The 16,505-nt window shown below is 46.2% G+C and overlaps 1 protein-coding gene across 2 annotated transcripts; it reads left to right on the plus strand.

The window, feature by feature from the left end:
• Window positions 1–762: 762 nt before the first annotated feature.
• gch1 (GTP cyclohydrolase 1) lies at window positions 763–14,013 on the plus strand. Of its 2 annotated transcripts, none has more exons than XM_046395544.1 (6): window positions 763–1,232; window positions 7,048–7,157; window positions 11,084–11,139; window positions 12,499–12,530; window positions 12,632–12,716; window positions 13,313–14,013. In XM_046395544.1, the coding sequence occupies exons 1-6, from the start codon at window positions 872–874 to the stop codon at window positions 13,467–13,469; spliced, it is 801 nt and encodes a 266-aa protein (XP_046251500.1). In that variant the 5' UTR covers window positions 763–871; the 3' UTR covers window positions 13,470–14,013. The 2 variants fall into 2 exon arrangements, with proteins under 2 accessions (XP_046251500.1, XP_046251507.1); XM_046395551.1 differs by having other exon boundaries at window positions 13,425–14,013.
• Window positions 14,014–16,505: the final 2,492 nt, after the last annotated feature.

Genomic DNA, 16,505 nt, shown 5'->3' on the forward strand with positions numbered 1-16,505 from the left:
CATTACTGAAAGTGTAAATTTCTTATACGCATTTACTTCATCTCATACCCTGTATAGTGTATTTTACGTGTTTGTCGTATTTCTGAGCCGCAGTGAAGGCCTCACCATTGAATACTTGACATTGGACATATTTAGTCCTCTCAGCTGCAGTGTTAAGGAAAAGCAAAGAGGCAGAGAGTTAGCTTAATGTCTGTACAGTAAATATGAATCTCTAGGCAGTTAGCTTAGCTTAGCATAAAGACTTGAAACGGCGGGAAACAGCCAGCCTGACTTTGTCCAAAAGAAAATAAAATCTAACCACTACAACCAGCGGGCGGTTTGACCTGCCAGAGGACGGCCATCAGTCCTGCACCTCGGCCAGTTTTGTCTTGGGTTTTTCCCTACAAAAACTCGAAACAATTAAATGTACGCTGTATTGTTATACACTGCAGGGACGCCCATCTGACAACAACTTTGCTTTAAGATGGTTTATAGAGTGAAAATATAATTTTGCCAAACTGTTTGATCGCCCTTAAATATTTATTTGTTCGTTCAATATCATCTATTTCAATGTATCTTAACTTTATGTTTTCCTTTTGTGCAAACCTCAAGTGAAATTTTTAGAAATGAAGTTTGTTTTCCACGTATGAGTGAATATTGAGACTCCCCGCGGCTCCTCATCTCCATGTTTTGAATGGAAGAATGGTTGGGCCCCGCCCCCCGGAACCACCAGCCAATAGGAGCTCCCCCGCGGGTATTAAAGCGTGAGGATGCTTGGTTTGTGAGAGCGCAGCGCACGGCACTAAGAAACACGAAGTGAAGTCTGGCGAAAGAAAAAGGTGATCCAACAAGTGGCGCTCAGCAGAGAGGAAACCGGGAGGTGGACACAGTGATGGAGCATCCCAAACAGACACCGCACAGCCCGAACGACAAGAAGGACAGCGGGGACGGCGGCTCCGTGCTCAACGGACACTTTGACGGGATGGTGAAGCGGCAAGCCGCCGTATCGCAGCCTCCGTGCGCGGCGTCCGCCTCGCACCGGCCGCCCTCGTCAGTGATGGAGAGCTGGAGGGAGGAACACACCAGGAGCCTGGAGGACAACGAGATGAACCTGCCGTCCCTGGCCGCGGCTTACACCACCATCCTGCGGGGGCTCGGGGAAGACCCGCAGCGGCAGGGGCTCCTCAAAACCCCCAGGAGGGCCGCCACCGCTATGCAGTTCTTCACCAAGGGCTACCAGGAGACGATCATCGGTGAGTTTCTAAATCCACAAAGCCGCTCAGGGACGGCTGGGATTTGGTGTGCGCTTCAACAGGTGGCAGGTCTGAGCGGAGGGGAAAGTGAAGCTCACAAAACTTGTTTTAAATTATGTGAAACCAAAACCGCTCAACAGGATGTACTCAGGAGCTGCGCTAACGAGCAGATTTCTTATCATGTCACTTTATACTGCACTTCACGGGGACATACTGTAGTTTTTAGTCGTCTACATTCATACATACATACTAATACCACACCGAAATACTGCATCACAGGTGAAGTCACTGCAGTGAAGCGTTTATTTCGCTCAAACATATGATACTCATGAGAGTGCAGTTGAAGTATTATAAGTGAAAGCGAAAACCAAACCACCAACCAAATCTTTTGGCATAAAAAAGTAATTTAAACGACTAATGAAAGCCAATTCCTTTTCTATCTTATTCATGACACCTCACATGTTTTGTTTGTGAAGTAACTGGAGCTGTCAGCTTTGTGTTTGTCTTGTGTGACCACTGGTTTCCGATGAGCACTAATATAAAATACGTAGTTTGATTTTTAAATAATTCCGAAAACAGCTGCTCACTGCAGTTTTTAGTAATTGGAGGAAATGGTGCGTTTGTTTGGGACTATTTTCAGCGGCAGATTAATCCACATTTGGTTCCCTGGTGAATATTTTTCAAGTAAAAATGTCAAACATTTGCTGGTTCTAGTGTTGAAGTATTATAAGTGAAAGCGAAAACCAAACCACCAACCAAATCTTTTGGCATAAAATGTAATTTAAACGACTAATAAAAGCCAATTCCTTTTCTATCTTATTCATGACACCTCACATGTTTTGTTTGTGAAGTAACTGGAGCTGTCAGCTGTAGTTTTCCTCTGACGTGTGGTGGTGAAGTAGAGGAATAAAAAAAATAAAATCCTGTTTACACAAAGGTGTTACTCATCAGTCATGAAAAGACAATATTATGATGAATGAAACATGACCTTCTTCTGACACTGGAAGACATTATATTTAATGTTTTATTACAAGGACCCAAAGCGACCCCGCAAACCGACTAGTCGAACAGGAATTGATCTGCAGCTGTTCTGATAATCGATTAATCGTTAAGGTTGTTGTTTGATATGATATTAAACCAAAGATCTTTGGGTTTGGGGCTGTCGGTCATCTGAACTGGACTTCGGGAAACGTGCACACCAAACGACCAACAATCTTCAGATGAGTCTATAAAGAAATAATCAGTTGCGTTTAATTCCCCCCCAGATTCTGCAGCACGCAGTCCTTCTTTTTGAACACCAACTGCAATGTGAAATAAAGTTTTGTGTGTTTGAACGAGGTCCTCGGGTGCGTCATCGTCTGATTTGGCCGAGTCAAAGGTAGAAAAGACCGGCTGGGGTGAGAGTGGGTGAAACAGAAACACGATTGACCCCAGTCAAGGCTGCCAAACCCCGTAGGATTCATCTGCGTCGTTAGTGGCTGGAGTGTGGGATCTGCCCCCGTTCCTCCCCCCCCCGACTCCATCTGGATGCAGTTTGGCTGCTGTGGGGGTCGTTGTGTTTGTTGTGAAGCTGTAATGCTAAAGGAAGGAATGCGGGGAAAAAATGCGAAGGCTTCCTCGAAAGACGTGGAGGTGATTCATGTTGAACCTGAGCAGAAAGACCACATGAGTCCCACCTTCTCCTTACCTCCGGACAGCAGAGGATGGACAGAGGTGGAGGTGATGATGTCATGCACGTGTGTTGTTCTTCAGGCGGCGGCGGTGCTCTGACTCTTTGCTGATTGGCTGCCACAGGAGACTCCCCTTTGAAATACTGGAACGCAAAGAATACCAAAAAAACACATGCAGCGTTCAGAGTGCCGGATGTTTGTGGAGAGTCTCGGGGCATTTTGTTTTAGTGAGTGTCACACTGTTTGATCAGTGTGTTCACGTGTGTGTGTGTGTGTGTGTGTGTGTGTGTGCAGGTCACGGGTTCAGCGTTCAGCACGACACGAGCCTAAAATCCTCTTGCTGTTGAGCACATGACCAAATAAACTGCGATGAGGAAAAGTTGTGCAGAGATTAAGCAGGAATCCTGAGCTTGTGACGTTACAGGAGCTTTGCTGAAGTGTTTAGCTCGGTTATCTAAGATGTTTCCATACCGGTTTACCTTCCTAAAACCGCTGACTGACAACTAACATGACAGGAAACCATAAGTGTTGTCCATGAGTCTCCTTACAGCCAAACCAAACAACGCGCCACCCTGTACTGTAAGCGAGCGATACCACATTATTTACTGAACAGTACACATCACAGTTAAAATAAAGCTTTCTTTGCTTATCTTTGTTTAACTTACAGTTATAGAAATCAAAGGAAATCTGCAAATGTTTCCGTTGAGAATTACTTCACCGAATCACCAGCAAACACTTTGCTGTACTGAACTCGTCTCCTCGTGCCTCGGCAGCCCGTCCTCCTTATAACACTGTGCACATTAAACATGTGAGTAAGGCAAATGAAGACGCTGGCAGTACCTTATAGACAGATTGCTTCGGAGCTGCAGCGAATGTTTGAGTAACGGATTAAAAGTTTTGGACCAGAGCCACCTGATTTAACCAGCCTCTGCATGCTCATGTGCACACAGGACTACTGTTCTGACTGGTGAGTGCTAGCATGTTAGCTTGCCAAACTAAAGTGGTGACCATCACCTGAACACGGGATCAGATTAGGTAAAATAAATGTTCGAGCGCAAATCCCTCACTGGACAGTTTAGTACAACTTTAGCACAGAATATTTGTGGTGGGTAAGAATTTTATTCAGTTTTCTACTCCTGTTTGTCTGATGTGGAGGTTCCTTTAAAACCAGTCTGTCCTCTTTGGTCTGCGTCGTGTCAACAGTTAGTTCACATTCATGGTTTTATTGGTGAGGGGAAAAAACACAACAAGAAGCAGAACTACAAACCAGTTCAAACACCCCACAGTCCAGCGCTAACGTGCTGCTAGCACAGCAGCCAAACACAAAGACTGACAGCTGATCATCAGATGATTGTGTGGTTTCCCGGCAACACACGCACACACACACACGCACACACACACACACACGCACACACACACACACACGCACGCACGCACACACACACACGCACACACACACACACACACACACAGGATGTCTTTTGTAGCCTCCAACCAAATGGCAGCGCAGAGCATCAGGGAGTCTTCATATTCTGTCAATAAATGTCTTTTAAATAAACAGAAACACAATTTCCTGAGACTCAGCAGATCTGAAAACATCATGAAGGTCGAATATTATGGGATGTGAGGCCAGGCGGTAAACAACGGGTTATAAATGGTGTAAACACAAACTGTGTGTGTTTAAAGGCAGGGGTGTTCAGGCGTGACTCATGAGCACATGCCCAGGGTTAGGAATTTGTGTAGGAACTGTGTGTGTGTGTGTGTGCGTGTGTGTGTGTGGGGGGGGTTGGTTTAAGATTAGGTTTAGGTTAAGGGTTGTGGTTACAGTAAGTGTACAGGAAGTCCATGTCACAGCCCCAAAAGTGATGGAACCATGACGTTTATTTAGACATCGACTCCACTGTTTCCTGCTTCATTCAGAGTGTGTCAACACATGGTCTTTACACGCACACACACACTCACACACACACACACACACAGCAGGCAGCACTATTGAATGAAGAGCTGATGATGAGTAAGTCTGTCATTAACTGATACCCAGGGCGTCTGAACCAGCACAACCGGCAGTCGTCACCAGCTGCCCTTTATTCAGTTAAGGTCGACTTAACGTTATTTTCCTTCAGGCCGTGTGCGTGAGTGTGTGTGTGTGTGTCTTTAACTGTAACTGATGGTGTTGGAAGGTGTAATGAGGAGGTAGTTGGAGTGTTTGTGCGGTGAAGCGTCTTTAAAATTTAATTTCAGTTTATTACAACAACTTATTTTTATAGTTTTGGCCATCGTTTTATCAGTCATAAAGACACACGTTACTGTTTGAGCAACACAGAATTACAGCCACGTTGTTTTGTTTACACCAGGTGAAAGTGTTCGCTCGCGGTGACGAGCCCACAGACGCTCGGCCGATCGGCCGTCAGGCCGCAGCTTTGCTGTTTCGGTTCGACTTGTTTTTGCTGCCCCCCAGTGGCCAAAAAACTCTCAACGGTCCAAAGCGCAGAGATATTCAAATTTCAAATTCAATTTTCTGTTGGTGGACTAATTTAATAATTAGCTCGCACTTGACATCAAACTGACAAAAAGAGCAGACTTTAAGCAAACCGGAGGATTTGTCTGATTTTAATGAAAAAGGGTCGGATGGGTCATCATCATGTCGTTCAGACCTTCGTGTACGACCTGATTGTGTAACGACTCGTGTTTCCTGTAAAGTCTTTCTGTCAGGGTAAATCTGTTCTTGATTACAAAACTCTGGAAACAGGATTACTGCTTCGTTACAGTGTCAACCTGAAGGCACTCTGAGGAACCTAGAACCTAACGGTGTCCGGGATCCGTTTGCAAGTAGACTTTGCAGACTACGGTGGACCGAATGGGACATTTCTCATGTAGGAAATAACTGATTGATTAACGTCAGTGTTAATGCGGCTCATTACTGTGACATTTTGCACAGACTTTCGTTGTTTCCAGAGGATGAATCCTAACGATTTTGGTGGCTCCCTGACTTATCCTGTAGCGCCCCCAGGAGGTCAAAGTGTCATGTTGATGATTGTCCCAGCATGTTAGCCTGGTCGCTGCCAGCATGTTAGCATGAAACTCGTTAGCTTCGCCATGGACTCTTAACTTGATTTTTTTAAAATTGATTTGATTAAAACAAAAAAACAAACAGGCTAAATTAAAGTGCATGAATTACAGTATTTCATCATAACTTAAACTTAACTTAAACTTAAACTTAAATCTGATGTGTGATAATGTGCTGCGGCTAAGATGTGTAAAATGACGGCTAACCGCTAACAGTTATTCTTAATTGACCTGAAGTGAATCCTGAAAGCTGCTGGCCTTATGGACTAAAGAGTCTCCCAGGAGCAGGAGACAAAGCACCTGTGTGTGTGTGTGTGTGTGTGTGTGTGTGTGTGTGTGTGTGTGTGTGTGTGTGCGTGTGTGTGTGTGTGTGTGTGTGGCGTCGCTCTTCAAACTGGATCACAATCAGACTAACAAAACCCGACTTTAAGAGCGTCTGAATGTGCTGATCTTCTCGTCTACGTGTTTACAGACAAAATAAGCAGCAGAGACCGAAGCAACAAGTCCGTCTGTTGTCTGTTGGTTCAGCGGCCTCACCCCCTCCCCTTCTCACCCTCCTCACCCCCATCACCCGCCAACAGATAGCCAGTCAGGAAATTAAAAAGTGACGCGGTGAGAGCGAGAGGCGTCTGCGTCGTCACAAACAGATAAAGTGCTTTATTGAACCCCCGGCAACTGAAAAATGCAATAAAGCAACAACAGGAAGGAGCGCATGGGAGCGGCGCCATAATTAGACAGAGAGAAACACCGAAGCTGACGCTAAAGACAGCGGCGGCTGAGCGGTGGAGGTGAACAGGGCGTCCCCGGTGGTCTCCGTCTGTCCGTCCGCGAGGGGACAGAAAGTCCTGCAGGAGGGTTTGGATCCAGAGCTTCACATGAAAGCACTGAGATTATCATTAAATGAAATCACAAAGAGGTTTCTGATGTGAAGTCGGTTTGGGTGCGTAATGCAAAAAGTCAGCATTTATTGATCTGAAATAAAGATTTAAATATGTAAAATATGTTTGTTTTAAAATTAAAGGAGCTGCACGGGGTTTAGTGTGTGGTTTCATGCCTCCCCCGTTTTGTCCCCCCTGCAGACGTGATGAACGACGCCATCTTCGACGAGGACCACGACGAGATGGTGATCGTCAAAGACATCGACATGTTCTCCATGTGTGAGCATCACCTGGTGCCCATCTTCGGCAGGGTGAGACACACACACACACACACACACACACACCTGAGAGCAGAGGAAACCAGAAACAGAGGAGAAGATTTGGTCCACCTGACTGGAAGCTCATGATGGAGTTAGCAGGTGTGTGTCGCGTGGTGCCGGTCAAACGCCGTCGAGGTCTGTTTCAGTGGTACTTGCTATTAGCTTGGTAGCTAACTGAAAGCGCTAACAGAGCAGCGCTAACAGAGCAGCGCTCGGCGTCCAGCCGATCTGCTTCCACCTAATGAGCTTCTCTGTCTCTTTAGTTCCTGTCCGATGAAGCCCCAACGAGCTTCTCCTCCATTTTCTTGGTTACCATGGTGACGAGTCCGAGTCTGAAAAAGAGCGATGGCGGTGACGACCCCGGCGCCTTTCTGGGAATTTCAGTTTTGTTTAGAGCACTTTATTTTTGACCGTGTTCTCGGAGGAAGTCGCGAGTAGTCGTAGTTTAACAGAAGAACGTCACCCAAACATGAGAGTTAGCAGATGAAATGTTTGAAACCGTTTGTGTGTGCCGTCTGAGCAGCAGAGGAGAAGAGAAACAATCAGATTAGCTCACATCTGTTTGTCCTGCCTTTCTGTTGTTTCTTCAGCCTCCCCTCTGCTCCTCTGACATGTTTACTCTTCACTAAAAGCTGACTGGCCTCCTCATCTTCCTCTCTGTGCTTCCTTTGTCCCTCCATCTTGGCCTGCAGGTGCATGTCGTTTAAGACAATAGGAGCTGGCAGCTGATCCTTTTCCACCGGTGAAAATGGGCTCTGATGACAGCAGTGAATCACACACACACACACACACACGCAGGAGGTGTGTGTGTGTGTGTGAGTGTGTGTGTGTGTGTTGTGGTGCCCATCTGGCTGTTCATGTCCCTAAACCTCCTCCCTCCCCTCATCATCGTCAGCAGCATTGCTTCTTATCCAGCCTCTCTCATCTGTCTGTCTGTGTGTTGTGTCTCTCAGTGACTCATCACACTAACCCCAACCACCTCCACCTCCTCCTCTTCAGCCACCACCAACACCTCCTCCTTCATTAACTCCTCCTCCTCCACCACCACCTCCATCACCTCCTCCTCCTCCTCCATCACCTCCTTCTCCTCCTCCTCTTCAGTCACCACCACCTCCTTCTCCTCCTTGTCCTCCTCCTCCTCCTCCTCCTCCATCACCTCCTCCTCCTCCTACTCCTCCTCTTCAGTCACCACCACCTCCTTCTCCTCCTTCTCCTCCTCCACCACCACCTCCACCACCTCCTTCTCCTCCACCTCCTCCTCCATCACCTCCTTCTCCTCCTACTCCTCCTCTTCAGTCACCACCACCTCCTTCTCCTCCTTGTCCTCCTCCTCCACCACCACCACCTCCTCCTCCTCCTCCTCCATCACCTCCTTCTCCTCCTCCTCCATCACCTCCTTCTCCTCCTACTCCTCCTCTTCAGTCACCACCACCTCCTCCTCCCCCTTCTCCTCCTCCTCCTCCTCCTCCACCTCCTCGTCCATCACCTCCTTCTCCTCCTCCTCTGTTGATTGGATGGCGCGTCCTTCAGTCTTTAAAGGAGCCGTGAGCTGGTTGTTACTGGTTTCACTCGTGTGATGTGTTTCCTGTCAGGACGCTGAGGCTGGCGTGTTCAGACTACATGATATTTGTGTCTGTCCAGATGGTCGCTGTGTCAGATTAGGTGACCAATCACAGCCTGCTGTCTTTCACGACCTGCTGATGAGGAAAAAGGAAAGTAAAGAAACGATTTTGACTTTCGCGCTCGTCTCACAGCCGTCGTGTTCGTAGCTGAACTCTGATTGGCCAATAGATTTTCTGGGATTTCGAAGTACTCAACGAGTGAAGGTAAAAGACATTTCCGACTGGTCTTTCTATCAGGACATCAGTGGTCGTCCACCACTCAGGACAAAATGATTGATGGTTGCTGCTGCTGCCCTGCGTCGTGTTTGGCAGGTCGGATGCAACATCGTGGCGGCTTAGGAGGCACTTCCTGTTTAGTCACGATGTTCCCAGTAAGATAAACTGGTCATATCTACGCGGGTTGTGTCCTCTTTTCTCACACCGTGTCCCATTCAGGCCTCATTTTGAAACCTCAATCCACAAAACGTAGTCACTGATGTTTAAATAAAAGGAAATGTGAATAAAATCCATCCGGCGTGTTTTCATAGGAAACATCAGCTCCGCTCAGGTGCTCACCTGCGCAAAACTAATGAGTGACAAACAGAACTACAGCTCATCACCTTCTGCCTTTTGTGTTTCACGCTGTTGTTTTAACTCCACGAGGTGGGCAGCAAACGGTTCCTCGGCCCGTCGTCGCTCACGCCGTGCTCCAGGAAAACGCACGATGATGTGAGCAGATAAGCGAGGAGGCCGCCGCCGCAGTCGGTGCGTTTGATGTCCATATGTCAGGCGGCCGCAGCTGAAGGGAAGGCAGAAGAAGAAGAAGAAGAAGATGAGGAGATCTTTGCACGCTTGTTGCCGCTGCCCTTTCTCTCGTCTTGTCGACAAATTGTGTTTGACATTTGAGCGGAGTGTGTGTGCGTGTGCGTGTGTGTGTGTGTGTGTGTGTGTGTGTTGTGGTTAAGAGAATTAGAGCATCCAGACATCCTCAGCAGTGCTTCTCCAGCTGATGAGTCCTCTCGTCTCCACCTGCTCTGCTCTCTTTGCTTTCTTTCTGGTCGTGTTAAAACTGATGTGTGTGTTGCCTCAGCGATTATCCTGCACCACAACAGGAACCACATGTTGTATTTAACTCTCCTGAAATACGTTTACCCAACTGCTGTACTCATTGTACTACTTTGTACTGCTGCTTCGTTACATTTTAGTAGGCTAATGTTGTTTAAAGTTTTTCCACAGATTTTATTTGATGTCAGTCACTGAAAAGATTTAGTTTATTAACACAAAATACAAACTGCCGTTATGGATGCGTACAGTACTTTGTATACTCAGCGGTATATGAAGTATTCCTAATCAAAATGACCACCGGTGTCCACAGCTGCAGTATGAATACATCAGTAATCCAGTGATATAAAACGTCGTTCTGAAGTGAGCGATTCTACATAATGACTACTTTTACTTTTGGTATTTTAAGTATATTTTATATTTGCTACTACTTGTACTTTTAAGTAATATTTTAAATTCAGGACTTTCACTTGCAGTAGAGTATTTCTACACTGTGGTATATACACTGTGGTACTTTAGTAGTTCTGTTGAGGTGTTTTCTGTCTTGTAGTTTGACTACACACTAAAACTACTTCAGGTTTCAGTAATCTTACATGTCATTTTTGATCATTATGAAGTACTGGCAGATGTGACAGAAAAGAAGAAGAAGAAGAAAAGAGTGTTTTCTGTGTGATCTCCATGCTGTCCATAAAGGCTCAGCCCGCGATTTAAAGCGTCACTGTTTGAATGAGGCTCAGCAGAATCCCGAGTCTCCTGCACCTGCAGAAGTTGAGGCCATCAGTTTGTTTCTCACTGGAAAACGTTCGCTCTGTCAACATGGTGATAACTTCCATCTCACCAAGAACTGCACTCATCACCTGCTACCAAACCTATTCAAAACAAAAAAGCAATTCAGGTTGGAACATAAAATGAGCTCAGGAAGGGCCGTCCATCCTCAGTACTAAGAACGAACAGTAGGTGGCACTAATGCTCCAGTCAGGAGCGTGAAAATGAGCAATGTTTTAAAGGTTTGTTACATTTTTTAAATATTTTTGTTTGTGTATTTATTTGAAATGCCCAAATAAGAAATGCACATAGAAACCCGTGGGCGGAGACGCACCTTTTCCAGCTCGCCGGGACGGATTATGAATACGATCACTTTTATTGGTTGTTGTAAAGCTGCATGAGGCGGCACAGGAACTGAACTTGTGGGTTCTCATTCAGTCAGGGGAAACTGGGTTGACTAGTAGAAATATTCTGATGTTGTTTCTGCAGGTTCACATCGGTTACCTCCCCAACAAGAGAGTTCTGGGTCTCAGCAAGCTGGCCAGGTGAGCACATTTACTCTAATTGTGTGTGTGTTTGTGTGTAGTATGCATTTAAGCTGATTAATAAAACGTGTGTGTGTGTGTTTGTGTACTAGTGTCGAATCTGATCCCACTGACCCCAATACCTTCAGGCTTATCGCACTCACTAACCCCGCACCGCACACACACTCGCACTGTGATGACAAGCTGCCGCACCGTCCACATTTTTAAGGCCAAAAGAAGCTTCCGGGCTGTCAGAGAGTTTCCAACTTCGTACGATGTGGCTCGTAGTTGTTTTTTTTGTTTGTTTGTTTGTTTTTGATTTGGGGGCAGAAGACAGATCCAGCAGCATTCAGGATATTCAGTACTCCACCTCCAACGCCAAGTCTCGTAGGTCTCACTTCGAGTTGTTGTCCTCCTTCGTCCCTATGACTCAAAAATATGGGAAAACTTTGGTCCCAGTTGGAAAAAAAAATGCCGAAGTTAAATTTAAAGGTCCAGTGTGTTGGAGATGGTGACATCTAGTGGTGAGGCTGCAGACTGCAACCAACTGAACTGCTAAGGTGGCCACTAAGCTAAAAATGCTAAAGAGCTACTGCAGAAACTGCCAGACCAGAGGACCTGCCCTGTCAGGGGACGTAATGAAGACACAAGGTCCAAAGGTTCAAACAGTACGTCCTGCCTGTCCTCGTAGCCGACCGTTTGACATTTTCTTGGAGGTGGATGAGGTCGAATTTGTCCAAAAGCGGTTGCGCTCAGAGAGAAGAGCAGCAGGTCGAAGGTGACGGTCGGGTTGTTTCTTCTCCTTCTGTTCCCTCCTCACACCAGCCAGCGACTTCAACCTGACTGTCGTCGCCTGTCGTCTGTCGTCTGTCGTCTGTTCTCTGTGTGTCTGCTTCTTATTTCGGGGCCTTTAAATGCGGTTGGGTGTGATGTGTTTGTGATAAATGTCCTGAAACAAAACAAATGCCATGAAACGTTTAAAACCAGTGAACCAGTCCCCCTTCCCTACCCTGTCCGGCGAGTCCCACATCACAGTCTCTCGAGGAAACAGCGCGTTTGTCTGGGACTATTTTCAGCAGCGGATTAATCCACACTTGGTGCTTTTGTGAGAGTTTATGGCGGCACGACGGTGTGTGTGTGTGTGTGTGTGTGTGTGTGTGTGTGTGTGTGTGTGTGAGAGGTTCAGTTCAGTTCATTTGAACTGGACGAGGGGACACAAAAAACGATGAGCTCTGACAGGCGACTGTCCTGATTGGACAGTTTTTGTCGGTTGTCATCCTGCTTCCTTTAATGCTGCTGGTGTGTGTATTCGTGCTGTTTGGCGAGTCGTCTCTTTCACGGTTTTACGGTCATTACTAACTCGTCTCCTCTCCCCTTCAGGATTGTTGAAATCTACAGCCGTCGACTACAAGGTACGGAGGAAAAGCTTCTCGGCGTCTTTCAGTGTCACTTCAGTCCGTCACGCCGCAGGTTGTTTGTTCTGTCCGGTTCATGTTTGTCTGTGCGTCCACAGTTCAGGAGAGGTTGACCAAACAAATTGCTGTGGCGATCACCGAAGCCCTGCAGCCCACCGGCGTCGGCGTCGTCATCGAGGCAACGTGAGGACACGCTTCAGTCGTTCTTTATTCCCTTCATCCGTCCTCACTTTGCTGCCTCTTAAGCCACCATTTTGTGTCCTTTGATTTACTTCCTCTTTTCTGTTTCATCTCTTCTTCTTCACTTCCTCTTGGTTTCTCTTTACTGCACTCTTTTAATCATTTCTTCTACCTCCATTTATTTCCATCCCTCTTTCTTTCTTTCTTTCTTTCTTTCTTTCTTTCTTTCTGCTTCTCTTTTCCTGTAATTTCTTGTGCTTCTGTTACCTCAATTTCCATCATTTAATTTCCTTTTTTCCTGTAACTTCTGCTTTTTTTACTTTCTTTATTCCATTACTTTCATCTTCATCACTTCATTTCACTTTTCTCACTTCTTTTATTTTCTTGTTCCTCTCTCCATCTCGTTCCCATCGCTTCCTTTCCTTTCACTTCCTTCTTCGATGTCACTTCTGCTCGTTTTCTTCGCTGCTTATTTCTCTTTATACTTCGATTCCTTTATTTTTTATTTCCCCGACTTCGTCTGCTTCCTCTTTTGTCATCCCCTCCTTTCCTTCATGTGTTCGTCTTCGATTCTAAACACTTCATTTCCTTTCATTCAGCTCCTTGTCTGTTTCTTCTTCCCTCTCGTTTCTCATGTCTTATTTTAATCCCTTTCCCCTTTTCACCTCCTTCCCTTCGCTCGTCACCTCCTTTCCTTTCCTTCCTCCACAGCCACATGTGTATGGTGATGCGAGGCGTTCAGAAGATGAACAGTAAAACCGTCACCAGCACCATGTTGGGAGTCTTCAGGGAAGATCCGAAAACCCGCGACGAGTTTCTGACGCTGATCAGGAACTGAGGAGGAGGAAGGTCCTCCTCTTCCTCCTCGTCCTCCTCCTCCTCCTGTTGCCTGGGGTTACCTCCACCTGTGTGTGTGTGTGTGTATGAGAGAGAGAGTGTTTGTGTGTGTGTGTTTTCATCTCATGAAGGCAGTGACAGAGTGTTTAGTGTGCTTTCAGTGCGACTCGTTTTAAACATCAGATAAGGTGAAGCGTTACCTCAGTGACACGTCGTTTGCTCTCAGATGGGACAGACTTTAACCCCTTTTGTCCACGTGTGTGTTTTGTGTGTGTGTGTGTGTGTGTGTGTGTGTGTGTGCTGGAGGGAAGTTGAGCGCTAACAAGCGGCTCTCGTGTTGTTCTCCGTGGCCTTGTTGAGAACGGCGGCCTGTTCTTTGGCCTCTTCACCATCATTGTCACTTGTACTGTGTTCGTTACAAATACTTTTTAATCGAAGGAAATAAATCTCTATGTGACGCCGATGACCGTGTGTTTCTTCACGTGACTGACGTGTGGGCTCGCCTCATTAAAAACACAAACGACAGACAAAACGCCGCGCACTGCCATTGTGTGAATCTGAAGCTGTCCATCGACAAGTGAAGCCAGCGAACTAAAAACTCAGTCAAATAAACTTTCTTTTTAGCTTCACTTTTGTACAGTGAGAGGAAGTGGAGACGTGTCGGCCATCTTTATTTGTTTATTTGTTTATATTTGTTTATTTAACGGGTCGAAACTGCGTCCATCGCGGCACTGTGCTGTCCAGAAATAACAATCAGCAGAATCAGAACCAATCAGAATGGAGTGTTTGACAAAGCTGTGTAGAACAGTGAGCCCGCCTTCATGTGTCACTACAGACTTGATGAGGAGCTTCTTCCTGCGTTTGTGTTAAAAATGGTGAACCTGCCCTTTAGCTGAGAGGGGAAACGGTGTTACCTCGCGTTACCTGCTGGCTGGAGGTCGATGCCGGGACCTCCACAGCTGGACGCAATAAAGTCCAAACTCCGAGCTTCCTGAAAGTTTACAGGGTTCATGCGGCCCTGAGCCCAGAGCGAACGGCAGAGCAGAGACGTGACCGAAGCATGACTCAGCAGCTTTGGCCTCACTTTTGTTACATCACAGATCATGCATTTCATTAACCGTCAGCCTCACTGAGAGATGACAGAACAAAGTGGTTAGCAGTCGATGGTTTTGTTAGATTTTCCACTGAACACAAAGGTCTTTCACATCATCAAAGTCACTCTGGCGCCCCCCAGAGGTTGTACCTAACACATGTCCAGTCTCAACGGGTCCGTCCCTGAGCTTTCATTTGTAAGCAAAAAAGGGGCCCAAAGTCTCAGATTTCAGAGCAGATTTCAAGTCACAGAGATTTCGATCCTGTGAAAAGACATTCAGAGACAAATTCAGAGCCTGTGCTTGTGTGTCGAGTGTTTCAGGGAACATCGGGAACACAGGACCACAGCTCCCCTCGCTGTGAATCCTATCATATCACCGTAAGCATTCATGCAACCTGCAACTTTCTCGTCGACAAAACATTTGTAGCCTTGAATTTCTCAGGCGACTTCAAAAGAGCACATAAAAACCTTCAAGGCCCTTTTTCCAAGCCCCAGAATGAATCGGTCTTTCTTAACTCAAGTCTTGGTGCTTGACCTCATAAGGGAGGCGAGACCCCATAACGTGACTTAAACACACACACACACACACACACACACACACACATATACGACAGACACACTGGAGGAGTTACAACTGTTTTTTATGTATAACGGGGGCATGCCAAGTCACAGCATTCTGGTACATCGCGACAAAATTACAGCAAGACACATTGAGAAACACTTGAATGTATTCACTCACACACACACACACGCACGCACACACGCACACACACACATCCTCGCTGCCACGCAGCCATTCACACAGTCTTTTTTGTTTGTTTGTTTTTTGTACAGACCAGAATAATTCATAACTTCATATCAGCATTAAGAAGTACCTACAGAGTACAGACACAACAGACCGAGTCCACGGCCGCGGGACGCGTTCACACTGCACCGTATCGGGGAGTCTGGTTCAACGTGGATTTGAGCTGCTGTCTGTCCCACTTCAGACTCTGCAGACCTCAGCTCCATCGAACTGCGTGCTTTTCCGTCACTCTGACGTTTAGTTTAAACTGCACTTCAATCACTGCGTCCGATCCACTCGGTTAGCGTCCATACTGCAGCGCGCCGTCACGCACCGATCAGACCACAGGTGGCGCTGCAGCGTGTGTTCAACACTTAAATACAGCTGAGCTCGAGGAAGGAGTCTGTGAAACTTTTGTTTGATAATTAGTCATAATTAATCGTTCCATGGACAGACATTTTATGGGTCGAAGGATCAATCGATCAATAAAATAATCAGCAGTTTGAAGGAAAGTAAGCCCTGTGTTTAGTAACTGATCACTCGGTCGTCTCAGTGTGGACAAGACTTTGTCCGCTCTGGACGTCAGCGTGAGTCACAAAACGGTCACATGACCACATCATGTGACCGTTTCACTGACCGCACAGCCACATGTGGGACTGAATGGGCTGCAGTGTGAACGACACCCGACGCAGCCGTCGCCACTTTCATCCTGTAACATTACAGTTTTTAAATTCTTTATAAAACATTTACATTTGGGGTGAATGTCTCGAGTACAAAAAAGGCACTGCCATTTGTTATTCTAAATGTGACCTTCCCAGCCTTGTCCATGCAGTTTTAAAATATAAATTACACTTTTTTTTTCAATTTTCTCCTTTTCTTTTTTCTACATTTTCTTCAGTTTTTTGTCTTTTTGTGTTTTTTTTTATTATTAAACATATGATATTCTTTTGTCAAATATATACGTAAGCCTGCAGTCAATACAGGACATCGGCTCTTTGATAAAATAAAACTAAATGACTTACAGGAGCACAGTCAAGCGGTAACACTTTGTTACAGAACGGATGCTGCTGAATTTACA

Source organism: Scatophagus argus, chromosome 1 (assembly GCF_020382885.2).
Source record: "Scatophagus argus isolate fScaArg1 chromosome 1, fScaArg1.pri, whole genome shotgun sequence".
In the NCBI taxonomy this organism is placed as follows: domain Eukaryota; kingdom Metazoa; phylum Chordata; class Actinopteri; family Scatophagidae; genus Scatophagus; species Scatophagus argus.

What these genes read in the sequence shown, in the direction of transcription:
- gch1 (XM_046395544.1), top strand. Translation starts at nt 872, where the DNA reads ATGGAGCATCCCAAACAGACACCGCACAGCCCGAACGACAAGAAGGAC. An exon ending in CTACAGCCGTCGACTACAAG is followed by an intron (nt 12,531 to 12,631) that starts GTACGGAGGAAA and finishes GTGCGTCCACAG; the next exon opens with TTCAGGAGAGGTTGACCAAA. An exon ending in GGCGTCGTCATCGAGGCAAC is followed by an intron (nt 12,717 to 13,312) that starts GTGAGGACACGC and finishes CCTTTCATTCAG; the next exon opens with CTCCTTGTCTGTTTCTTCTT.